This window comes from Cololabis saira, chromosome 3, assembly GCF_033807715.1.
Source record: "Cololabis saira isolate AMF1-May2022 chromosome 3, fColSai1.1, whole genome shotgun sequence".
NCBI lineage: Eukaryota > Metazoa > Chordata > Actinopteri > Beloniformes > Belonidae > Cololabis > Cololabis saira.
Genome location: NC_084589.1, coordinates 15,626,848 through 15,647,113, shown reverse-complemented (window position 1 = coordinate 15,647,113; position 20,266 = coordinate 15,626,848). Strand labels below are relative to the sequence as shown.

Here is a 20,266-nt window from a genome sequence, read left to right as displayed (position 1 = left end):
GCTTATGCTACTGCCCCCACAACCCCACCCCGGATAAGAGCTTTTTGACACATTTTAAAAACATCTTCAGCTGCTGCTCGGTGGCACAGTGGGTTAAGCAAGCAGCTCATGTACTGAGGCTACAGTCCTCCCACAGCAGTTGCAGGTTCAAATCCTCATCCCCATTCTCTCTCTCTACCCCCTTCCTGTCTGAAACTTGAATAAAGGGCCACTAGAGCCACAAAAAAATCTTAAAAAAAACATCTTCAGCTAACAGTGACATTTGACTATGCTGACTCTTTGTAGCAATTCTTTTACAATCTTTTTAAAGCCCAGATCAGGGCATGTAAACTGCATGATGTGTTTACTGACAGCGCAGATGTTTGTCCATAAAAAATTCTTTATGGGCCTCAATCAGCTCGTAGCCATTAGAAACATCCAACTTCCTGTTTCCAGAGAAGTGAAACCTATCCCAATTGTGACATGAGGAAAGATGAATATGCCACTAGTCCATCACAAAGCAAACACCCCGGAGCAGACAAGCATGCTGACACAAGCACACCTTATTTACAGCCTACCTAACAATGTGTACGGCCCACGCGGCGCCCAGAGACAACACCTGCAGGCAGAGGAAGAAGCTGTAACCACATAAAGCCTGTAAAAAGAACACCACTGCACTTCTTTATCAACTTATCAATGCATCCATTCTGTGAAGCATGACACTGGAACAAACACCCTGTTTTACTTCCTAGTGCCTCATTTTAGTTTTAGTTACTTCATGTTTTTGCATTCATCTGGGGGTTTTAGGTGTGTGTTTTCAGTTCTTCATTTTTGGAGGAAGGTGATTGGAGGAAGGTTGTTTTTTTTCCCACCGCAAAACACAGGAGAACTAATTCTATTTTACGGGTAGGTTTGGCTGAAAATCATAAAACACTTTCACAATGAGGAACCTGGTTTTGTGGTTCATGCATCCTTGGCACAAAGACACGCACAGACGTGTTTGGTGGCTTTATTGTTTTCCTGCAGTTGCAGGTGTCTCTCCATTTAAGGTTCAGCTTTAGAACAGGTGGTCTCGAACTAAAGCGCATCTCTGATCACATTGCAGTAATAACTGTACACAATCAGTGAGAACTGCAGTTTTCTTCCTTGTGATTAAATCATGTAATTTACTGTTATTATAATACAAGGTTTCTATATGGGATCACGATGCCATGACCTCATCTGCTGCTCATGTTTCAGAGATTGTTTTCTATGTGGGAACTGACACAATAAAAGACCTGGTTTAATACCAACAAAGGACTGCTCTTCCTGCTTTTTTTTTTTTTTTTATCTTTCAAGCTTTTCAGGTACATAAACGGGGGCCACCCGTGTCACAGAATCAAACCTGTCTAGGTTTTGCTTTTACAACAGGCAAGGATGTGAAATGAGCTCAGGTTACTTTACTCATCGACTTCAGCTGCTGAACTCCATTGTGGTAAAATGCTGCAGAAGAACAGTACTGTACACTGTCTGGACGCTCTCCCAAAAAAAGCCATGGAAACATTGAAACTGCGGAGGTGAAATGCTGTAAGCAGTTTATAAATGTGTGAGGCCATTGCATACTCGTACATAAACTCTTTAGTTCAGTTTAAGTCCAACAGCGTACCGCTGAATCAATGCAGTCCAATGATAACTCAGTTCAGTTCAGTTATATTGCAATTCAGTCGAGATCCCAGGTTCATTTATGCAAATTCATTAAAAAATAAAACAAAGAAAAACATATTGCATAGTTTTGTGTAAATACATGTTTTGCTTTTAAAGAAAAAACAACAAAAAAACAAACTCCAGTATAGACTCAGGGAGGGCATCCATAGGCCTCGATCAGGTGGGGGTCTGAGATGACACAATAGAGAAAAACATCTAAAGTAATGATAACGATAAATACTGGATATATGAGGAAAGTAAGAACAACAAAGTGAGGAAAAACCCTAATCTGGCACGGGAGATCCCCAACCAGTCTAGGCCTATAGCAGCATAACTAAATGGATGATTCAGCCTAATTATAGGCTTTATCAGAAAGGAAAGTTTTAATCGTGACTTTGAAGGTAAGGATGGTGTGTGAATTTGTCATGAGCACCAACTGGAAGCTGGTTGCACAAGAGAGGAGTCTGACAAGTGAAGGCTTTGCTTCCCATTCTACTTGTCAAAACCCTTAAAAGCACACGTCAACCTGCAGTCTGAGAGCCAAGTGCTTTGTTTGGGATAACATGAAACTATGCAGTCTTTGTGGTAAGAAGGAGCTAGACCCTTAAAGGATTTAAAAGCAAAGACATTTTTATTTTTTTCAAATTCCACCTTCAGATTGCATGTTTAGATGCTCCAACACACCTGATTCAAATGACTGGATCCCCATCAGCTCTTCATCAAAGTCATGGCCCACTAAGTTGAGCCAGGTGTGTTAGAGCAGAGCAACAAAAACATCCAGGACTCTGGGAAAACACTGTTCTGGTCCCACCTCTGCTGCCCCCTAGTGGATGACGTGGAGATCGACGGCTACGAGCTATTTCGACTCTTTCAGATCCCAAAAAGAACAAGCAAAACTCCGTATATTGGCATTTCGTATTGTTTTATCACTCAGACTGCATACCAGTGTATGTTTTCATGTTATTCTATCCATTCACTTCTTAAACAGGAATCCAGAGCTTTTTGTTTCTATGCATAGCATACACTTTATTGAATATATGAAAACAAGTACAAATGGCAAAACCAGAAAAATTACTTTTTTTCAAAACAGGCAATAAATTAAACCACCCTTTTATCTATTTAAAATAAGAGTTGCGTTAAAATGGTTGTAAATGAGGTACATGTCTGCCTTTTTACACAATGCCTCACATGACGCTTCGTTTTCTTCAAAAAGGTCACAACTCCATTAAGGACTCTGTTCCTGTAACCTAAAAAAAAAGCCAAGTGGTTCTTTACATGGTGTGGTATTCACCGGTCCTCCGAGTAAAAGGATATTAAGAGTTCAGAGGAAACGCATCAACACCAAAATGTCTAAAGAAGCCGTTTTTTCGCCAGTAGCTGCGACACGAAGAGACAAGAACCTTCAACATTAATAAAGTCAAGGTTCAAGCTGCTTCATTTAACATTTAAAGTAAGATACTGCAGATAGTTTAAGCTTAGTCAAGGCTGTTTGCTGATCAGCTACTGAGCATCAGCCATGTGATAATCAGACATGAAGCTTAAGAAGTAAATTCCAGCCACAACTGAAGGCCACAGTGAATGAGATGAACTCACTTTAACCAAAACAAACATTTTAACTCACCATATTTATTGTACATTTCGGTAATATTTACACATACTTAAACGTCCCTCCATCTCCGCGCTATGCACTTATAGCAGTGCAACCAGTCTCATTACCCACACGGTCTCCGTTCACTCAGCCCAAAAGCCATGAATTTATAGAAGCATTTAACACGATTGAGAATATGAAATGACAGTGTGGCGTCACCACAAGAAGCAAGGCAGATGCAGGTGAAACACGCGTTTCACTTCTCTTTTTGTTGTTCGACAGTCAGGAGCTGAAAATTCAGTCCCTACTCATCTGGAGTTTATAATATGTACAAGATCAGCTCCTCATGAGAGAGGCTATAAGAACCTTACTGTTTTAAATAAAAAGGCAGAATTTGCTTTCGGAACAGGAATGTGACACAACCAGCTCAAGTTGACAGGACAGTTTTGTATTTAAACATCTCTAAATGAACACAAATGTGCAAGAAAGTCACTACTTGTAGTCTCTATTACAGAAAGGTTGTCTTCTTAAATAGTTGTTAATTGAGCATTCTGTAACTGAGTGAGGAGGAAGTGAAAGGAGAGGGGACGGAGCAGGGGGAGGACAAGATGAGGAGATCTTAGTAGGAGCGGATGGCTGGAGGGACGTGAGCGCAGTCCTGCTCGTCCAGAGAGGTGTCGATAACGGGGCGGTACTTCAACGTCACCTAGGATTGGTCAGAAGAAATGGTGCGTTAGATGTCGTCAATGTTGCAGACGTTTAGAACTAGAGATATCTGGTGGAGCAGTTAATACCTTCCCAGTTTTGGGGTCGACGTAGGACATGGTGTGCTTCCTCCAGTGCTCATTAAAGGTCTTCTTCTGCTGACCCTGCAGGGGCTTGGAGTAGTCGTACTCATCGATACGATCCTGGAAGAAAGAGGAGATGCTGTCAGAAGGTGGACTGGCTGGAGTGAAGGGAAGGGGCTCTTATATTTGTAAGGATAAAGCAGTCAGATTATTAAGGAAGAAAAAAAATTAAAAATGTAAAGCTGCAAGCAGCGATGAACGGGCCCTCGCTCGTGCAATTATCACCAATAAAAGGTCAAGGACTCAAAACCGAGTCCGATGACACCACCCACGACTCTTTATGTCACACCATTCAAAAGTTATGGCAGAAAGTAGGAACTATCAAATATGGTCCAATCAGATGAAGTGGGGGCGCGCTTTTTGGTGTCTATCGTCGCCACGGTAACACGTTTGACTGAGAAAAGTAATGCGCATCGTCGCAGGATCGAGACGCACATTTTGATGTATAACACACCTGGGTGCACGTTACCGTTTGGTCGAAAAGCGGCCGAAGAAATGGCATAAATTGCGGCAAAATTACACAAGTAATTCAAAATGGCCGACTTCCTGTTCGGTTTCGGCCATGGCGCCAAGAGACTTTTCTTTAAGTTGCGACATGATACAGGTGTGTACCGATTTTCGTGCATGTACGTCAAACGATATTGTGGGGCTTGAGGCACAAAGTTTTCTAGGGGGCGCTGTTGAGCCATTAGGCCACGCCCATTGATGCAAACCATGAAATATCAAATTTTTCGCCAGGCCTGGCTTGCGTGCAAACTTTGATGACTTTTGGGGCACGTTTAGGGGGGCAACAAGGGCCTCATGTCGTTGGAAAAATAAAAACGAGGATAAAAATACAAACGAGAACTCCTACAGATACAATAGGGCCTTTGCACTGTAAGTGCTCGGGCCCTAAAAACCAGAGGACAACTTACCTTGAAGTCCTCCCTGGCGTGAGCTCCCCTGCTCTCCTTTCTCTGCTCGGCACCGTGGATGGTCTGGACAGCATTGAGCATCAGGTTCTGCAGCTCCAGAGACTCCACCAAGTCTGTGTTCCACACGATGCCTGGAAAAGAGAAAAAACGATTGATTCTGCTGCAGTTTTTTTGCATTAATAAAAAAAAAAAGAAAAAAGCATACACATAACTGTGCACGAGGGGTGAGAAAAGACATGGATCTACCTCTGTCAAAGGTCTTCATATCCTCCATACTCTGGTAGATGCCGTCCATCATCTCACATCCCTCCTTGAGAACGGGGCCGGTACGGAACACGGCAGCGTGATTCTGCATCGTCTGAACGCACAACCAGAGGAAAACTCTTTGAACAGACTATTAGGGTAAACATTGTCCTGCTTTAGATGATACCTCATCTGTACAGAGTTTATACTCTGTTTCTGTATCAAATATCAATTACTTAATAATAAACGGGGGGGGGGGGGGGTCAGCACTTAGATGTGTTTGTGTTCACCTTCTGCATGTTGAGCCTGATCTCAGAGGTTCTCAGGCTTCCGTTGGCAAACCGGAGCTTATCCAGGTTGGCCACAGACGCCTCTCCTGCGCTGGGCTTCAGAGGGGACAGTTTCTCTCCTGGTGTGGAGAGAGAGAGAGAGAGAAAGAGAAAGAGAGAGAAAAGCACATATGAATGTCAGTGTCAGCAGCCAAAGAGCAGCGTGTTTATACAAGACAAAACAGTTCAGTTTGACCACTGTTGCCAAAACATGCATGTCCTGATCAACCCAGCTGGGGGAGAATCAATCCTTGTCCAATTTCACAAATCACATTACAGGACTGTCTCAGAAATTTGAATATTGTGATAAAGTCCTTTATTTTCTGTAATGCAAAAATGTCATACATTCTGGATTCATTACAAATCAACTGAAATATTGCAAGCCTTTTATTATTCTAATATTGCTGATCATGGCTTACAGCTTAAGAAAACTCAAATATCCTATCTCAAAAAATTAGAATATTCTGGGAATCTTAATCTTAAACTGTAAGCCATAATCAGCAATATTAAAATAATAAAAGGCTTGCAATATTTCAGTTGATTTGTAATAAATCCAGAATGTATGACATTTTTTTTTTTTTTTTTTTTTTTTTTATAAATTGCATTACAGAAAATAAAAGGACTTTATCACAATATTCTAATTTTCTGAGACAGTCCTGTATATCTTAATGTGGAGTGAAATGTATTATTTCATAGTCCCTTCATGTTGCATAGCAAGGTTTAAAGCTAGAGTTTATTAATTAAAAAAAAAATAAAGAGAGAGACGGAGGTATTCTGCCATTTACTCTTCATCCTAATGCTGAAGTGAGGTCCTCACCAGGTTTGTGCTCTTCAGCAATCGTGAGGGCGCAGGCTCTCCCAAACACCACCAGGTCCAGCAGAGAGTTGGCTCCCAGCCTGTTGGCCCCGTGGACGCTGGCAGACGCCGCCTCACCACAGGCGTACAATCCAGGCACCACCTTGTCCTTGCCATCGGTGTGATCAATCACCTAATGGTATAAACATTTGTTTTTTTACTGGACAGAACTTGGTAGAAGTTGACATGGTGAGGTGATGGCAGTGAACAAAATGCGCACCTGTCCTTTGTAGTTTGTGGGTACTCCTCCCATATTGTAGTGAACTGTGGGCAGGACAGGAATGGGCTCCTTTGTGACGTCAACTCCAGCAAAGATCATGGCCGTCTCCGAGATGCCAGGAAGCCTCGTGGCCAGCTGCTGAGGAGGCAGGTGGTGAAGCTGCAGGTACACGTGGTCCTTGTGTGGACCGACCCCCCTGATGAAATAAAAAAAATAGACCCACTCAATCGTTCCATTCTTCAAATGCACACAGCTTCATGACGTAATCCAGGGGTGTCAACTGTGCGGGCCGAAAGAGATTTTCATGCGGCCCGCGAGAAGTTTCCAACGCAAAAAAACTAAAATGTTAATTTACTAAAAAGGAAGGCATAAATAATTGCCATGAATCGCAGCATATCCGATAATATATTTCTTCTACAAATCCATCGTTATTCCACAAATAGAGCAGTTTTCAAAAATTTTTTAGTTTTCTAGAATGCATTTGCCGATTTTATTTCTTTGTAGACGGTTGCTTATTTTTATTAACTGACTACTATTATATATTTTTGCAGGAAAAATATCACTGCTAAAAAAGATGATAGTAGATATTTATTCTGAGAATTTCAGTTTTGAATACGAGGATAGTGACAAAGTAAAACAGTTAAAAGAGAACTGCTGACTTTTTCGGCACACTGGCGTAAATATCCGCGCCAATTTTTAAAAATAAATACACTTAATACTGGAAAAATCTCTAAAATCACAAAGAAACACTCTCGGATGTAATAAGAAAGATTTTGCTTTTAATTAAATTTCCTATAAAAAAGAAAAATATTAAAAAAAAACATACTTGTTTCTGTTTATCTTTGTAAAATGATATTAAAAGTATCTTACATAATTTGAAGAAAAAAAAACGAGAAATTTCAAGAAAAGATCCTGAAGAAATATATTTTACATAATTAAAGTGTAAACAAAGTGCATATTTCCTTTAAAATTAACTAAACTGATATTGGATTAGATAAAAATAGTAAAAAAAAAAAAAAGAATTAGAAAAAAAAAATTTCGCACCGTTTTTATTATTTTGAGCATGCGGCCTGCGAGAATAAAATAGGTCAAATCCGGCCCGCCAAGCAAAATGAGTTTGACACCCCTGACGTAAACACTGGTTTTGTACAGACCTGCCCTCTCTGATCTCTATGGTCATGGAACGGGACACCACGTCTCTGGAGGCGAGATCTTTGGCGTTGGGTGCGTAACGCTCCATGAAGCGCTCTCCCTCGCTGTTGATCAGGATTCCTCCTTCACCACGGCAACCCTCTGTGATCAGGCAGCCGGCTCCATAGATCCCTGAAAGGATTCAGCGAGAGCTGTCAGCTGGAGCACAACTCAGCTGTGCAACAATACTAGCTCAGATGAGAGAGAAATCTGATCTTTGTTCTTGGCTTCTCAGCAGACATCAAGGAGCAGTAAACCATTAATAATTTCCTTGGAAATCATTGCGTTAAATTTTAACATTTATAATCTCCTCAAAGTTTTATTGACACCACGCAATCTTGTTCCTATAATAACTTTGATACAGTGAATTATGAACCAACTGGTGATAACATTGTAATTTTTAAAAATTCAGTAATTATACTTCAACTGTCAAAGAACGTGCAGGACTGAATGCAAAGCCTCTAGTGTTCAGATTCCACGTAAAAGATGGAATAAAACTTCAATATAATCATCAATGCAATATTATCATCATGAGTTAGCCAGCTATTTCCACCTGCTTTAGAATAATAATTAAACAAAAATATATATACTTTTTCTTCTGAGTTTGGATCAATAACAGCCCAAACACCAGCTTTGATGGTCAACGTAATAACAGGTCTAATGACACCTATCAAAGTATGTTTAACCCATACTGACAGTGTGCATGACTTTACCAGGAGCCTAAAGTTGTTGAATCAACTCTTAAAAAAGACAAAAGAATAACAAATGTTGGGCTCAGATAGGCCACGTCACTGGAGGGCTTGGAGTCAAATGTCCTGCATGATTATAAATAAAAATGACCTTCAGTCTCCGCGGAAGTGAACTCTATATTTGAACACGATTTAACCAGGGGGTCTAGAGGGAAATTTGAATCAACCAGTCAAAAGTGTGTATGGATGTTTTGATCACTCCCTTACAAACTTTCAAGTACCCTGAAGAAAAAGAAATAAGGAGTGTTGGTTAAATGTAGTAACTGAGCTGAAGTAAGGGGGGAAAAAAAAGAATTCTTCAAATCTAGGCCTGGGCGATAACAGAAAATTTGACATTACTGACATTCACTGCGATGACCGGTATTCATTTTCCATGTCGGTAAATTCGGTGTTGTGATTAAAAAAAAAAAAAAGAAAATTAACGTCTTTTCTGTTTTGACTGTGTGTGGTGATAGGCTATTTTCTTTCCCCTTTAAGACGATGTACAGTATGTGTCTGTGATCATGTAACTCCACCCATCCAGTCTGAACGAGAAGGGAAACCTAAGAAAATGGCTGATGGTTCAAACGAAGAAGCGGCTGACATAGCCGCAAACGAAATAACAGGGCTCTCAAGTCTCACGCATTGAGCGTGAGACACACACATTTCAACAACTTCACACGCTCCTCATGCCACACATGGCATTTCTCACACTGAGAAATTAACTTTAACCGCACAGTAATTCCAACAGACCCTGTTGCAAACGAGTCACAGAACGCTGCTGGGGCTGAGCTCTCAACCCAGAGCAGCTGTCTGGAGTTACCAACCAATCAGCCAATCAGAACATAGAGTTTTTTTGTTGCCGGGTAAGGTCTGGGTAAGGTCTGAGTTTCAGCTTCAAGCTAAGTTACAACACACGTCACTCTTAAACACAAAAAAAAATGCTCTAGCGATCTAACGCTCTGATAATAATTTATTGCTTTCTGTTCCATGTGTGCGCACAGAGCAAGGAAAAAGAGCATTCACATACTCTGCCCCTTATACTGGAACAAACTTCAAAAAGAACTAAAAATAACAGAACTTTATCCACTGAGTGATTTTAAGTCTAGAATGAGTGCACTTGAGACAGCATCTCTGATTTGTAACTGTTTTAAATTATTTCCATTTTTTGTTTCATTTGATTTTAATATTTCACATCACACCTCTGTAAATTTTAATATCTGAAATTTTGTGCTGCCTCTTGGCCAGGACACCCTTGCAAAAGAGATTTTTAATCTCAATGGGCTTCTTTTCCTGGTTAAATAAAGGTTAAATAAAAAAAAATAAAAATAAAAAAAACACAAACGGGGACACACAAGACACCACGGTTCAGGGGGCCAATTTGGGGCTAAATGTGTTTTTCTTTATTTAAATTTGTTTTTGTTTGTTTAGAGCAGGATGAGACCACTGCTGTCAATAATAATAATAATAATGAATACAGCACAAAGACAAATTATTTAATATATCATGAATATTGTGAATAGACAATTGCCACTACAGTGTTTTTTTTTGTTATAGAATAAATAAATTGGTCTATTTAATATAGTCAAATTTGTTACTTCTGAAGGTCGATGGGACACTGGGAGGTAGGGCTGGGCGATATATCGAGATTTTAATATATATCGATATATTTTCAAACACGATATGGTACCAGACCATATCGTTTATATCGATTTAAAAATAAAAATTTTTTTTTTTTTTTTTTTTTTTTACATTTTTTTTTATGATTTTGATATAGCTTATTTTGTGACAAATTGACTTGAATGTTTTATTTGAGATTTGCACAAATGTTTTGTTATTTGCACAACTGTCAACCTCAGTGGAAAAGTCTGCCTGTTACTGTCTACATTGTATTAATTGCACAGTGTATTTTAATTTAATTGTTATGCAGGAAAGGGATATTTGTTTTATTTTATTCAAGAAGCATTTTTATTCTATATATGCAGGCAGTTTATTTTTATTTCATTTGTTTTATACATTTTGATATTGTGCAGACCTCTGTTAACAAAGGAACCTGTGTGACATTTGGCACGAGGCTTTGTATTAAAACTGACTGTTTTTTTAAGGGTTTGCCTCAGAAAAAATGAAGCTAACAGAGATGCTATGCTATAATGCTTTGGGGGAAACCCCAATTAAGGCACAGAAAAAATATCGAGATATATATCGAGTATCGCCATTCAGGTAGAAAATATCGAGATATGACTTTTGGTCCATATCGCCCAGCCCTACTGGGAGGGAGACATTCCCATACAGGGTTTAAACGCCTCATGAAAGTAGCGACAAAGCTACATCAAACCATTGCGTTTATCGTCCATTTATTGTTATCCAGGTAAAACTGCCAAATTTATCGTGATATTGATTTGAGGTCATATTGCCCAGCCCTACTCAAATCATTAATTATTCATAAGAAATCCCTTTTCATTATCTTTCAGGGCATGCATCTAAAACAGTTTTATTCAGCTTATCTAGTACAGCGATGCATCTTATTTCTAACCACCTGTAGCAACACTGTTATCTGCCTGTATTTTCTTTGATTCTTGTCATCTCTCCGTGTTTTAGACATTGGACTGCAACCTTTGTGAAGAGGGTGTGTAGCCATTAGTCCAATTACAGCACAGGGTCCTGCAGACTTTACTAACTCATCAGCAAAGCTGCATCTACTTTCTTCTCATCATTCAACAAAATGGGGAATTCTTCACAACATCAGCTGTGATGACACGGCTTCTTCCTCCAGGGTTGTATGGAGGTGCGGGTGTTAATAGTGTAACCAATCAGTAAGTGACGTTTTCATCTCCTCACCTCTTTTCTACAGAGGTGGAGTGGTGAGTTTTCAAACATTCATACCCATTATGTAAACTTAAACGTAGGAATTTAACTATTGCGGAGCTTCCAAGCAACCATCGTTCAGAGCAAGACTCTGTTCTCACCAGTGGGATGGAACTGCACAAACTCCAGGTCCTGGCAGGGCAGCCCAGCTCTGGTCACCATCGCGTTTCCGTCTCCTGTGCTCGTGTGGGCAGATGTGCAGCTGAAAAAGGTTCTTCCATAACCTCTGGAAGGAAAAAAACAAGAAATCTTGTCTCAACATTTATTCACTTTTGGTAACACAGACAAGTCGGCGCCACAGCTGAACGGACGTCCTACCCAGTGGCAATCACGGTGTTCTGGGCTCTGAAGCGGTGAATAGACCCGTCCTCCATGCACAGAGCAATGACTCCTTTACACTCGCCATCTTCCATCAGGAGGTCCAGGGCAAAGTACTCCACAAAGTAACTGGTGTCATACCGAAGTGACTGTATGAAAGCCGGAAAAACAGGTCGCTGAGTGAAAAGCAGTCCAACGGCAGGGCTACATTCTCAATACATTTACAGATTCGGAGGGTTTTGAGAGGGGAAAGGGTGTGCTCACCCTCCCGTAAAGTGTGTGCAGCAGTGAGTGTCCCGTCCTGTCTGCTACGCAGCAGCAGCGATGGGCCTGGCCTCCCTTTCCAAACTTGAGACTCTGACCTCCAAAGGCTCTCTGGTAGATCTTCCCATCCTCAGTGCGGCTGAATGGCATGCCAAAGTTCTCCAGCTGGAAAAGGGTGAACAAAGAAAGTTTCTGCTTAGATTTTAAAATATAAACCATGTGCAACAACGAGGCCATTTGTTTGCAACTGAATGCTGCAACATTGAAAGGTTCGTGCTCCTTGGAATTGGATATTTAGCAGTCAGGGATTCAAGGAAAGTCTATTGTCATTTGCATCACATTTGCATGAGGTGGAAAGAAATTGCGTTCATACGGTCCAGAGAAAAAACTAATTCACGAAAGAACATGTAAATGTGTAACAAGCAATGAAATTATATAAATACGTAAAAAGAAGTCATAAAATGTAAAAGGGTGCAACAACCTGAGTATCAATATGGCGTGTATATGTAATATATGGAGTGTAAATATAATAGCTGCAAAATTAAGGCTTGATGACCAGCATTGTATTCAAAAGTGTTATAGCTTCTTGAATGAAGCGTTTTCTCAGTCTGCTGGTTTTACACTTAATGCTCCTCAACCTCCTGCCTGTAGGACATGACGTGTGTGTGCTTGGTGAGTGGGGTCCTTCATGATGCAGGTGGCCCTCTTCCTGCATCTGGAGGTGTATATGTCCATGATGGTGGGATATCTATATAAATGTCTAACAGATTTTACCTCCACTACAGCTGCGGGAGCCTGCTCCGTCATGTAGTGGATAGCATCCTGGTCACCGAGCCAGTCGGATCCCTTCACCGTGTCATAGAAATGCCACCTCCAGTCGTCCTCCTCCATGTTTCCCAGAGCAGCATTGATCCCACCCTTTGAATCAAGATACAAATCAAAATATTACATTGAAACTGGAGAAAAAAAAAAGAAAACTATGGCTAAAGGTGAAGCCTTATTTATTAATAACACAAGTTAAACTCAAATATATCAATACATATTAATTTAAGAATCTGTGACATGCAGAATGATTGAGATCTTTATATGTAAACAGCTGGTTCTTGTACCTGTGCAGCAACAGTATGAGACCTAGTGGGGAACAGCTTGGTGACACAGGCGGTGTTGAAACCGGCCTCAGACAGACCAAACGCTGCCCGCAGCCCTGCTCCTCCCGCTCCTACGACCACGGCATCAAACTCGTGGTCCACAACTGGGTACTGAGTTGAGATCTGAAGACAATTACAGAGACAAGGCATCATGAAACTGCCAACAGAAAGTTTTGCACATGGTGAGATCTACACAAAACGACAAATGGAACTGACATCATCAGAAATTTTGGCACTTTTCTTCTTGCCATAGATGGAGAAGTGAAAGCTCCTGGAAGCTTGGGCAGCAGCAACAGGGACCTGGTAGAGAAGAAAAACATGAATGAATCAGCGAAGAAAGCAAAAAAGAAATAATAGATAGGCCTAATGCAAAGTACAATAAATCCCTTATACTTTTTATTGTGCTGAATAATTATAAAATAAGGAAAAAATAAAATATAATGTAATTCCATTGTGGTTGAGAATATGCATTACAATTCAATTAATATTAGTATTAGTATTCAATTAAAGGTGATAAGAGTCTAATTCTGAACAAAATAATGAGCTGCCATGCGTGTTTATTGAGCAAAAGTAAGTCCGAATCAGTTCATTCAAGTATTTAGTAAGCAGTAGTTGAACTGTAACTCACGATGCATGACATCAAAATCTGCACAGTTGGAAGAAGTTTCCAAAAATATCTTTGAAGTTTGATGCAACAATGTTTTTTAAACTGTGAAGTTGTAGTGCTGATGCACAACAAAGACGCATCATTTCTTGACAGTGTTTTTTCTATTGCTTCCTTACCTCCTGTTTAAAATGTTTTTAGTTGAATCCGAGGTGGGGATTGTAAATTTCAGATTGATATCAAATGTAAATATGCTGTTTGTTTGTTGGTCTTTATCATATTTTCATCAAAATAAAAAAACCTCTGCCGTCTTGGATGTTTGCATTTTTCCCTTCAATTACACTCTCTTGTCACTAGATGGCTGTTTTGAAGTACAGACCACGTAAGATCAATTGAAGCCATCAAACTCATGCATGCACAAGAATTCTGTCTGTAATTGTTTGATGCATTGAGGAAATGGCCACAATACACGAGTGGGTTAAATGTTTACATGTAAATACACTGCATTTTAATTTCAATCACGCTCCAAAACATGTATAGCAATCGTTAAAAACAACACATTTTACCATAAAATGCGTTCTTATGATTAATTTTCTTCCTGGGCTTTGTTGCTGTATTACTTCTGTGTAAAAACTGTCTAATTATATATGTTAGTCCCCCCGCCCCCTAGCTAGCATGCAGCTCTTCTCCACAAAGACAAAGGTTTAAAGGTTTAAAATAGTCCAGAGCTTGAAACACATCAATAAAGCAGGTATAACATTAAATAAATAAAAAGACAGAGCTACATAAAGGTGGTTTTCTGTGTTGGATCGTCTTTAAAACAGCTGTTTTCCACGGTGTCACATTGAGACACCCTCTGCTACATAACAGATTACGCAAACCAGAATCCTCCAGTTATGAAAGCTGAACTCTCCCTCTCACCAAACCTACACCATCACACCAACACACGCAGTTAATACATGTACACATACAGATACAGATACAGATACAGATATGGGGGAAATGGGACCAAAACAGCGTATAAGTCCTCCACACTTACAGCTTTGGAAACCCTGTTGGAGAGCAGCCGGGACGCAGCGCGCACACTCGCCATGGTGTCAGTAGACTGAGGCGGCTCCGCCGAGGGAAGGATGTTCCGGGGGACCGGACCAGACCACTGCTCAAAAAGGGGGGGGACGCGGCTACCACTACATCTAATATCTGTCCAATAAAACAGCTTAAAGAGTTTTAAAAATTCAAAAGTCTATTAAATATGTCATTTAAAAAAATTATGATTAAAATGCACGTTTTCTGTAACTTGAAGATACATTTTGTGCAGGTTTATTTTCACGACCCCCCCCCCCCCCCCTTTGCCGGCATGTGCCGTGCCAAGGTATAAGGATTGTATAATCGGAGTATGAAGGAACGAATGCATAACTGACCTAGACATTTATTCAAGGTGAGACTCTGCTGCATTATATTTACTGCATATACACTGACGCATTGTTGTATTTGCAAATGCATTAGCCCTCTTTATGTGGTTATATGAATGACTCCAGAGGACACGAGCCACTATGCTAAAAGTTAGCTGGCATGTTAGCCGAGTCAAAGTTGCAGGTCACGAGTCCCGACCTGGTGGACGTGTCAGGCTGCGGGGGGAATGAGGAAAACACATGCTTATCCCCCCCTTTTGAGGCAGGGCTCTGGAGTAACAGTTGAAGCTTTTTAATGGGCCATAAGTGTGTCTAAAATCATCTCCCAGCGAGCCACGGAACCGCTGGGCGCCCGAAACCAATTCATTAGTTAATTAAATCATTCAGATTAGCAGGGTTTATAACACTGACGGAGCTGTAAATAAAAGAAAATGCTAATAGAAGCCACTCATTGCTGATATATGTGTGCATATTATGTGCATGTATTATAAGAATTAGTACTGGAAGTACAGCAATAGTATAATATTTACATTAAAGTTAAAATACAATATTTTCTATTTTTTGATTTGATTTATTTTATTTTTGTACATGTAAAAAAAACAACACTTCATGAGGAAGTTTAAGAAAACAAAAACAAAACAAAGAATTTCATCCTTTAAAAATTGTTATCTTGATGGCTTCTATTAGCATTGCCAAAAAAGGAGTAGGAAGAAGTGTAAACTTATTTAGTCCTACCCCCATTCACTGATCATTTAACCTGTATTTATAAATATTCACACACTGTACTCACTGCTAAATAACCAAAAATAACAGTATTATTATTATTATTATTATTGCTTTATTACTGTAATTATACTGACACACATACTTATACATACATGCATGCATGCATGCATACATACATACATACACATAGTTGAATATCTCTATATATTTGTACACACGTGCCCATATATATATTTATATAAATATACTTATTTACACTATACTGTGTCTGCTCTATATCTATGTATATATCTACTTACCATATAATCATACTGTAGCCTATATATATATATATACACTGTTTTTTTTTCTATTTATAAATATTGCACTGTTTTCATTTGTTTTTACTTGTCTATATATATATATTTTTAACCATGTTCAAATAAAGGATTCATTCATTCATTCACACTTTGATGTGCTGCATTTGTGTGTGTTTCCAGCAGCCTCCATGAACAACCTGAATGACCCCCCCAGGTGGAACATCCAGCCCGACCCCAGAGGGAGGGAGGCGGGCGCCGGCGACGGAAACCAGTGGAACTACGCCCTGCTGGTGCCCATGCTGGGGCTGGCAGCCTTCCGTAAGTTACACCGGGATGGGGATCCAGAAGCTTGTCTGCAGATTAGGTGTCACACAGGGGAAAACAACATGGATGGATGGACATGACTGAGAGACCACCAAAGATGGACTCAGAAAAAAGTAAACAGTATGCACATTGAATTTGCAGCTTCTTGCAGGCGTTATCAGTTCTGTTAAAACATTTTAAACTTTATTTAACCAGCTTGTGTCTTGAAGTATTTTCTTGGAAACTGTCCTGCAAGACCCGAGTTTCTCATTTGGAGTTACTAGAAGTTTGATATAAAACCATTTGAAAAGTTAGAAGGTGGCTCCTATTTTAAATTAGTAACTATTACTAAATTATTAAATTCACGTTTATAAATATTTTTTAAAAATGTTATTATAATTTATTTTTCTACAACCAGGCCTGCTCACAGTAGTAATGGAAAATAACAACAAGATGTGATGATCTGTCTACCTCATAAACATCCTACCTGCTTTTTTTTTTGCACTGTTTCTCTTTCTTTCTCGTACTGCACTACTTTTATTTTCATTCCAATATATATATATTTTTTGTAATTATATATTTTTTACTTTTTTTTTTTACCCTTGTGTGTACTGCTGCTGCACAAAGCGAATTTCCCCACTGAGGGAGGAATAAAGGACAATCTAATCTAATCTAATAGTCTGTGTGACTTGAATTCGCTCTTATCTGCAGTCATCTGTTGGTGAAGCAGCCTCAAAGCTAATGACTTAGACTGAACAGACAGACAGATAAAGAAAATTTGTTCTGCTCTGTGGACTCGTCACGAGCCTCTAGAGCTGATTGTTCAAAAAGAGATGTTTCGTGAAATGAAAAACATAATGGAGAACTCTGAGCATCCTCTTCGCAGTATTTCAAAATTAGAGCCCTCATTTTCCTTAGATCTGCTGCAATGCAGGTCAGTATAGGAAATCCTTCCTGCCCACAGCTACAAACATCTATACTGCCTATTTGAAAAACTTAAATAATGATAGTATCTCCCTTAGGAAGTTATTAGAAATTTTATTGAATCACAATGAAAACATGCAACAATGATGCATGTGTGAGTTGCTCCACATTTGGAAGGTAAGGGCACAGATGTGTTACAAGTCACAGCTGCTTTAGCAAAAATGTAACATTATGCAGGTGAAAACTTTCTAATCTTCTTTTATAAATGTTACATATTTTTTTGTTTCTAGATGTTGCCACGGCCATTGTAATTACTATCAAGTTCAGGGCCTATGGTCCCAATTAAAGGGTGTACATATCAGCTGAGATTTCCCTCACTTGTATCATTCATCAGGTTGGATCTGGACGAGGGAATCGGAGAAGGAAATACAGAGAGTTAAAGCCCAGTATCACAAAGACGTGTCTACAATAAAAGGGGAGATGGAGACGCGTTACCGGGAAACACTGACGGAGAGGAGCAGGGAAGCAGCTATGCTGGAGCTGGAAGTGGAGAAGGAGAGGCAGAGGGTGAAGGGCTACAAGCAGGCTCTGATCTCACAGAGCCAGCATCTTATAGAGGAAAAGAAAAAGCTGGAGCAGGTAAAAAAACTTCTTCTTTTGGCTATTCCCACAGTTAATCATTAATTTATCTTGTCTTCTGCATCTTCCTCGGTCACACACAGGACTTATTCCTTTCCTTCTTCATATTATTTCATTTTCTCTATTCTGTTCCTGTTTTCCTTGTCTTGCACTCACTTTAATTAGCCCCTCATTTCCATTCATCTGCCTTTTTTATGGCAACTTGTCTAAAAACCAAAACAATGTTTTGTCCTTTTAAGGAGCGAGAGATATTGAAAGAAGAGCAGCAAAGGTGGACGACATCCGGTGCTGCAGGTGCAGCGCTGCACGATGCCCTGGAGAAAGAGAAGAGCTGGTATCAGCGTGCCACAGCCATGCTGAAGAAACTGGAGGCTCAGCTCGTGGAGCGTCAGAACGCCTTCTGCTCTTTCGTCCAGCCTCGAGACCAACGGCTGGAGATGGAGAAGAACATTCTTCTCGGGGTCGTGAAGGATCCCATCGGGACCGAACTCGATCTAGAGTCTGACCTGAAAGATATTTTTAAGAGAGACAGACACTGTGCGGTCCTGCTAAACATGGACAAAAGGAAGAATGGAAGCCTCATGTGGGTGTACCTCAAGTACTGGCAACTGCAGATCACCATGCAGAAGCACAAAAGAGCTGAAGAAGCCATATTACAAGGGAAAATCTAGTACTGCACAAAATACACAGAGAAGCTGATGTTTTCAGCTGTCTTTGAAGGGTGTGGAGTGTTTGTGAATCAGGAATGGAAAATGCCTGTTTTGTTATGTTTCACTCCACCTGTGCATTTATCTTCAGTTTATAGGGGAATTGTACTTTAAAGGTTTGCAATATATTTCGAGTTACCTGCATGATCTCAGCAGTAAAGGAACAGAAATAACACACAATATTAACCCAACATTAGAGGCCTCAAATAATACGTGTTAGCTTTAATTACTTGGTGGACGCTGCACACCAGAATGCACATCAGGGTACAAAACTGTCCTTTATATTGAAAAGATTATTCTTTCTCCTGGAACTCTGCGACTTTTAAAAAATATTTAAGAAAATCTCGCATTTATAGAATGTATAGATAAGGTTATTTTTTTATTCCTTTATTTTAGGTATGAATTCAGGGTTTGCTCTATGCTTTGTGGTAAAGCACCATGTGTTGTCAAGAAGTTGCTAACGGCATTTATAATGTATGAAGAAAAAATGTGTCCAAATCCATCTGTTGTTCTACATTTATTTTTGTTCAGAGAGATTTTAAACACACGTTGATGGATTCTGTGGGAAATATTGAAATTGATGAAAGCAGGACCTGGTTTTACTCCACCAACCTCTCTGTCCGTGGACGTCCCTCCGTCTTTGACGTCTTCACTTGCTGTCTGATCTTTTGCCTCCATATGATGCAGTAAAACCTGTGGAACTGGTCTGCTCATTTCTCACTTCTCAAGGGTTTTCTCATTTATAATTTGTTCTTCATGCGTTTTTTTATTTTTACAAAAATACTGACAAAACATTGTTATCCGGTCTTCACAACAAAAGCAATATAAAAAAAAGCTCCAGCAGACCCCTGTGACCCTTTACAGGATAAAGCAGGTATAGAAAATGGATGGATGGATCATCCACCCATCCATTTTCTACACCTGGATGTCTCTGACCTGGTTTGCCTCACCACAAGGGGGTGCTGCCACGGGGAAGAAATGATCAATTAGAACCACCAAATAAAACACACTGCACGAAATAAAAAATCAATAACGAGTGTGACCGAGCAAGACTGACCCGCTAAAGCAAGTTAACCTCTGCACTTACACGGGGGAGGCTTTTAGCGAAAACATTGCAAAAGTTCCTGTCAGCTGGTTTAACTGACTTAAAAATGTTGTGTTCAATAAATAAAACATTGGTATGTTTGCCTCTAGTGACATTACAGGAACAATGTTTTTAACGCATATTGTCAACAGAAGCCAAAAAATGTCCATAAGCTATATAAAGACAAGGAAATAAAACATGTTAATATCTTCATGGCCGTTTCAAGACGCACTTTTCCATCTGGGACATTACTATAAAATCTGCTTCATGAAGTATTATTTGGTGTTTAATTAAAAATGTAAAGTTAAATGACCAGATTATTAATCCTGGATTCCTAGTGGTGTATACGTGTCTTTTTTTTCGGTGACAGAGATGTCAAGGCAGCACAGGTGTC

The 20,266-nt window shown here is 39.8% G+C and overlaps 2 protein-coding genes across 3 annotated transcripts; one reads left to right on the top strand and one right to left on the bottom strand.

Annotated features, from left to right (window-relative positions):
- Positions 1-3,270: 3,270 nt before the first annotated feature.
- On the bottom strand, positions 3,271-14,884 carry sdha (succinate dehydrogenase complex, subunit A, flavoprotein (Fp)). The gene is made up of 15 exons (XM_061716349.1): positions 14,818-14,884; positions 13,391-13,474; positions 13,136-13,297; positions 12,801-12,944; positions 12,027-12,191; positions 11,763-11,911; positions 11,546-11,670; positions 7,815-7,983; positions 6,661-6,856; positions 6,402-6,573; positions 5,546-5,664; positions 5,259-5,370; positions 5,013-5,143; positions 4,045-4,158; positions 3,271-3,956 (listed from the first exon to the last, which is right to left on the bottom strand). The coding sequence occupies exons 1-15, from the start codon at positions 14,869-14,871 to the stop codon at positions 3,870-3,872; spliced, it is 1,983 nt and encodes a 660-aa protein (XP_061572333.1). The 5' UTR covers positions 14,872-14,884; the 3' UTR covers positions 3,271-3,869.
- Positions 14,885-15,136: 252 nt separating this feature from the next.
- ccdc127a (coiled-coil domain containing 127a) lies at positions 15,137-20,151 on the top strand. Of its 2 annotated transcripts, none has more exons than XM_061718238.1 (4): positions 15,137-15,216; positions 16,399-16,533; positions 17,837-18,081; positions 18,321-20,151. In XM_061718238.1, the coding sequence occupies exons 2-4, from the start codon at positions 16,404-16,406 to the stop codon at positions 18,750-18,752; spliced, it is 807 nt and encodes a 268-aa protein (XP_061574222.1). In that variant the 5' UTR covers positions 15,137-15,216; positions 16,399-16,403; the 3' UTR covers positions 18,753-20,151. The 2 variants fall into 2 exon arrangements, with proteins under 2 accessions (XP_061574222.1, XP_061574221.1); XM_061718237.1 differs by having other exon boundaries at positions 16,396-16,533.
- Positions 20,152-20,266: the final 115 nt, after the last annotated feature.

Excerpts from the sequence above, each read along its gene's own strand:
- sdha (XM_061716349.1), bottom strand. The coding sequence starts at position 14,871 with ATGGCGAGTGTGCGCGCTGCGTCCCGGCTGCTCTCCAACAGGGTTTCC. Across the intron at positions 6,574-6,660 it reads CCACAAACTACAAAGGACAG|GTGATTGATCACACCGATGG; the intron begins GTGCGCATTTTG and ends TTATACCATTAG. Across the intron at positions 4,159-5,012 it reads ACGCCAGGGAGGACTTCAAG|GATCGTATCGATGAGTACGA; the intron begins GTAAGTTGTCCT and ends TCTTTCTTCCAG.
- ccdc127a (XM_061718238.1), top strand. The coding sequence starts at position 16,404 with ATGAACAACCTGAATGACCCCCCCAGGTGGAACATCCAGCCCGACCCC. Across the intron at positions 16,534-17,836 it reads GCTGGGGCTGGCAGCCTTCC|GTTGGATCTGGACGAGGGAA; the intron begins GTAAGTTACACC and ends ATCATTCATCAG. Across the intron at positions 18,082-18,320 it reads AAAAGAAAAAGCTGGAGCAG|GAGCGAGAGATATTGAAAGA; the intron begins GTAAAAAAACTT and ends TGTCCTTTTAAG.